We start from the raw sequence: 5,935 nt of genomic DNA, 5'->3' as shown, positions 1-5,935 counted from the left end.
TAGGTTCCCAGGTTCCCTCAACCTACCCTGTTATATACGGAATACAGAGTGAAGCTACAAAAAATATTATACCTAAATACATGAATTAATAAGTAATAAAAAAGAAAAATTATACAACCAAATGGACCAAAGTAAGTATTTTTTGTTTAACCTGGCTGGTTGCTTGTTTCTTATAAGAAAGTGTAAAGTTGCCTAACAATGTTTTAAAGCTACATCTATTAAGTTAATTGCTTCCGCCCTGCGATGTTTTTAAAGAGAAAAAATTGAATTCAATAAGCAACTTACGACTTCTAAGGTCTTCATAATATTTTCGCTCGTTCTCTATCTTTCCTGCTATATATAAAAAAGGGTGACACTCTCTTTTTAGGATATCCAAAGGATAAAATAAGATCCTATTAATAGACTCCGCTGTCCATCCGTCCGTCTGTTCGTCTGCCACCGGGCTGTATTTCGTGGGAAACAGCGTGCAGCTATAATGATTCCTGCACACTTTAAACCCTGACTGTAAAACCGACTGGTTGTGGGTTCGATCCCCACTCGGGGAGATGAAAAAATATTTATTTAAATTTATATTTCCATTTCTTCGCTCTGGTGTCGAGGCAAAGGGCGGCTTTGAATTTTGCCACTCAACACGTAATGCCAGAAAATGGGCAGTGTTTTAACATTAGGTTCCCTCTTCCTACCCTGTTGTGTGCTAAATACAATGTGAAGCTGATTTATTTAATTTATTTATTTATATTGATTATAATATCACCCATAAAAATAAAATGGAAAGTACAATTCTGTCGCAAGTCTACAGAACACCTTAATGTAAGAGACATTATATACATTTACTTAATAGTATACGGCGTTAAGGAAAAATAAGGGTAGGAGATAACCGGGGCAAGGTTTTAGATGACGTGTCAAGATGTTAAATTACTTTTTAACTCAACTCGTATGGTGAAAATTGCTGTGATTTCGACTGCTTTTTTAAAACGTATTCTTAATGGTATGCGTCTTCGTTATGTGCCAGAGCAATACTGCTTGTGACAAATGATCGTACATTCAATCTCTATATACATTACTAGCGGCTTTACCCGCTTAAATTTATTGTTATATTTATTTACATAAATAGCTTAAATTATACAAAATCTTTACTTAGTAGCGTATGTGTTATTCTGAAGTATTCCTAAGCTGTAATACTGTAAAGTTTAATCTAAGCCAGTTCAGTAGTTTTTGCGTAAATTAAAAAAAAAACACAACCTCACATACTAACGTAAGGAGCAGGATAAGCTTACATATACATAGGATAGGCTTATATATACTAGTATGTATTAAAAAACAAATAAACGACGAGTAAACATTTTATTTAAATATCAACTATTTCTAAACACTATATAAATATTGTAAAATAAAGATTATTGATTAAATTATACGGTTATTTAATATGCTTTTATTTTATTTGTTAATTACCGTATATTATGCTATTTGACATTTAACACCGTAAGGACGTCTGCAGTCTTTGGCGCACATCAGTTCATTACTGGGGGTTCCAATTTTATAAGGAGGAAAGCCCATAAAATTTCCCCTGTAAGTTTAAATTGTAATGTCATAATTGAATTGAATTGAATTGAATTGAATTGAATTGAATTGAATTGAATTGAATTAAATTGAATTCTTGATATATGGCGTTTCGAGCGTGCCAGTTGAGCAATGTCATAATTGTAAAACACATTAATGTAAAATCATTAAAGTGTTTTATTTAGGGTTTCGTACCTCAAAAAAAAACGGAACACTTATAGGATCTTTCCGTCATCCGTCTGTGAAGATCATTTATCTCAAGTTGAAATTAATATCAAATATACAGGTCTAAGTGCCGAAAAAATTTCGAAAGCGGAAATTTGAAGTATAAAAAAAAAATACTTAAGTTTGTTAACGTTACGTTCCCCTTGACCTACAATCATGAAATTTTAAGGAAGAGAAGATGGCGAGAGTCAAGACCGACCCACATTTCAACAGTTTTATTTCATGTTTATTATTCATGGTATTATTCATAGTCTCATAATTCGGATCTAGTGTCAAATCCCTCTGTTCTCTATATTTGCCCAGTTTCGTGACATCTTTACGAAATTTAAAACCGCATTTTGTATTACTAAAACAGGAAAACGAGAATAATAAATTACCCCGAGTGGAAATCGAACCCATAACCATTTCATACCACAAACATCCTACTGCATCACCTCAATCGCGGCTGCGATGTAATACATTATTAATATAAATTTCTATTCTTCTGAGATTTGAATCTATAACCATTGATCTTAGATTTTACCTTAGAAAATATTGTAACACATAATTAGAATAAATATTTAAATAGAAATACTTACGCAGGTCCATAATTACAGACTACTAGATATTCCATCATTTTACCATTCTTGTTCTGTGATACTCCGCAACCGAGGTATATAGAGTTGGACCACACCACCTGTAAAATTCAACAAGTAAGTAGGTAATAACCATTTTAGTAAGGAGTGTCTAAACACTAGGTTCCCTCTGCCTACCCTGCTGTGTGCGGGATACAGCGGGAAGCTGATTTTTTGTTTTTTGAAAAAAAAACCGGTTATGTGCGACTCGTACTTGCCCACCGATGGTTCCATACCAATTTCAATGTTGTATATAAAAGTTGACAAATTAAAGTTTCCATACACCTATGCACTCATTTTGTATGAAATGAACTACAATTATAAGGTTGTATGAGTTTTACGTTTTCTAACAACAAACTTTGCAAATCGTTGCTTAGCAACGACGGTTGTTATTAACATGGCGGAATAAATTGCATGTCAGATTAATAATTATTTTAATGTATTGGTATATATTGAAAATATTACAAATATGGGAAAAAAAAGTATCCTATGTTCATCCCGAGACCCTCAAGTATCTCTATATGAGTATTTTATCACAATTAAATTAGCGGTTTGGCCCTGATTGCGTAAAAGACAGACAGACAAACAGACAGAGATTCTTTCGAATTTATAATATAGGTATGGATACCTGCGTGTAATTTAAATGCCCCACAGCTTTCTTTGAGCCATCAAAGTCAGATGGCGATATGGGGCCATATTTGTAATCCTTGTGTTCGTTAAACCACGCACTAATCGCAGATGGAATATCCAATTGTAAATTCGCATTTGTAGAGGAAACCTTGAAAATATTTTCTCCTACTGTGAATCTTCTGGAACCTACAAAATTAATATACCTAAGTTCTTATGTCAATTTTAAATTAGAAATAATGTTGATACCAATGAAGCCAATGTAGTATCCCCGGTATTGTAAGACAAGGTCTGTCCAAAGTCTCGAAACTGGCAGGGACGAAGATCGTATGTATGTACACGAGACGCGTGAAGCAAAAAATAAATATGTATTTTTAATTAACCTATAACCATCCTCATATAGCAGAGTAGGCAGAAAGAACCTGGGAACCTAGTGTTAAAACACTCTATTCTCATTAAGACACTTCTGTTCCCCACCCTTTGTCGAAATCTTCGAAGCCATTACGTGTTGAGAGGCAGTACTTAATGCCGCGTATTGCCAGAGTGAGGAAATGAAAATATGAAACAGTGCGAGTCGAACCCACAAGTCGCGTTTACAATTGCATGATTGTACCCCTGCGCCATGAATGGCCTCAAAATTCGTATGTTTAAATTCATAAAAAAATACTTAAAAATAAAAAATATTCAAATAAAAAATCTTTGAGTCTTATTAAAATAAACTTACCATCAACTCTATCTGGATTGTGAGAAAAATTATTTTTCGACGCCCATTTTGAGGCTTTATCCGCCAACACGATATCCCATGTCTGAAAATATTTTTTTATACTTTTGAATTAATATTTACTAATAGTTAAAAGGATTTTTAATCCTTTTGAATAACAAAATGTGACTGTAAACGCGAAAAGATGTGGGTTCGATTCCCACTCGAGGAAATTAAATATTTAATATTTTAATTTCTTCCTTCAGCTCTCGAGACAAAGCGCGGCGTTGAGTTCCCCCACTCAACACGCAATGTCTGCAGAATTCGGCGGAAAATGAGGAACGGACGTTAAAAAAATAAACGATACCTACAAGTGAGAGTAAACCCACTCTATAAAAACTTCTCTCTTTTTTATTTCAAAAGGGCTAAATTTCTGTTGACCTGGGATGGTCTTAACAGTGTCACCAGATGGAGAGAACGAAGAATAAATACGAGCTCTGACGGACGTCCGTGAGAGGTCCCTCTCACGCAACGCAGGGGACAATCCCCGCGTGAACCCCCAAAATAACTAACTAATGATAAGAGTTACAAATTGTTGTATATTTATAAGGTCTTATACAAAAATGAGTAATAATATAAATTTGTTTTTTATAAATAAAATCATTCAACGAAATATCAAAGTGTTAAAAAATTTAATAACACTGCCAAATTTACTTTACTTATAATTTATTTTAAAAATCTACACTTCTTATTTAAAAAAAAACTTGAATATTAATTAAAATCTTTACCACGGATTTCATTAGAGAAGCAGCTGGCTGATTGGGTACTTCGCCTTTGGCAATTTTCAATCTATCTGCATTATGACCGTCGACAAATTCGCGAATTTGTGCACATGACAGTTGTAAAACTGTAACATAATTTAATATAAATATTTTTTTTAAATTTATATCTTCAAGCTTTATCCCGCATTTAACAGGGTAGGCAGAGGGAGCCTAGTATTCACACAATCCGCTCACTTTCCGCTTCTGGAGGCATTGGGTGTCAAGTGGTGGAAATCAACGCCGCGCTTTGACTTGACACCAGATTCCACCACCACGAAGACCACCAGACCACCATCACGAAGAAATGAAAGTATTAAATATTTAATTTCTTAGCGGCGTTTACAGTCACACGCTTATACCCCAACGCTAGGATTTGCCTCAATTTTTTTTAAATATTAATAATTTCAATATATTTAATACAAAATATTTGAATTACGCACCTTTGGTTTGTGACAATTGAAATAATAGAAAGAGAAAAAACGCAATTCTCGTAGCCATATCTATCTAGCACCTGACGAAGCTAATGTTGTACTGAAAATTGTTTACGCTCGTGTGAAACATCTTATATATTGTCAAACGTGAAAGCATAATATTAATTGTTACTGAAGTCACGATAAATTCACTTATTGTTAATTATTGTTAGGAAGAGATTGTTTTCACAAATTATTTCAGATGTCATTTACATATTTGGAGGAAAGGCTTTTTATTTATACTATATTAATTTTTACCCGCGGCTCCGCCTGTGTTATTAATTAGTATTAGCTAAATGTTGTATTTGACGCGACACATCTTCAACGCTCGAGGTAACTCTGATCGTAGGAGTAGAAAAACATACAAATAATTTAAATGATGCTATATCCATACTCCTGCCTCACCTTCTTCAATAAGTAGACTATTGAATACAAAAATAGTTTTTCAATTAAAACCAATAGATCCTAAGATAAGTGGGTTCAATTAAACAAAATACTCAGGTTTATAATAGAGATCTGAAGATATTAAATAAATATAGAAGTAGATAAACTATCAATTTTAATTATATAATAATAATACTTTATTGCACATGAAAAAATATAATATGTATTTACACAAATAAAGGAAATATAGGTATTTATGTAGGTACCTTAATTAACACTAGAAGCGCCCCCGTCCCATTTTTGACCCAAACGCAAGTTTGATTGTATATAACTTTTTTATTTGTTAATTTATGTAGATGAAATTTTTTTACTATTACCAATTTTACACCTTTATTTAATTAAAGATATAAATAATTTTATAGCAGTCATACTTTTTGAAAAAAAATTAGATTTACCTAGAACTGCCGCTGGGTCATTTTTGTCCCGCCATTATTATTTTGTTATTTGAGGGTATAATTTGACATATTTTCATGC

At 33.0% G+C, this 5,935-nt stretch overlaps 1 protein-coding gene across 1 annotated transcript; it reads right to left on the bottom strand.

Moving 5' to 3' along the window:
• Positions 1 to 1,335: 1,335 nt before the first annotated feature.
• LOC146535320 (venom allergen 3 homolog) lies at positions 1,336 to 5,102 on the bottom strand. The gene is made up of 6 exons (XM_085191771.1): positions 4,988 to 5,102; positions 4,515 to 4,633; positions 3,751 to 3,832; positions 3,028 to 3,215; positions 2,364 to 2,461; positions 1,336 to 1,567 (listed from the first exon to the last, which is right to left on the bottom strand). Exons 1-6 carry the CDS (start codon positions 5,043 to 5,045, stop codon positions 1,459 to 1,461), a joined length of 654 nt encoding a protein of 217 aa, XP_085047897.1. The 5' UTR covers positions 5,046 to 5,102; the 3' UTR covers positions 1,336 to 1,458.
• Between the last annotated feature and the right edge of the window lie 833 nt (positions 5,103 to 5,935).

This window comes from Heliconius melpomene, chromosome 10 (genome assembly GCF_056956725.1).
Source record: "Heliconius melpomene rosina isolate 202511_hmr_F chromosome 10, ASM5695672v1, whole genome shotgun sequence".
NCBI lineage: Eukaryota > Metazoa > Arthropoda > Insecta > Lepidoptera > Nymphalidae > Heliconius > Heliconius melpomene.
Note: the sequence above shows the minus strand (reverse complement) of the source record. Positions and strands in the feature narration are given on the sequence as shown.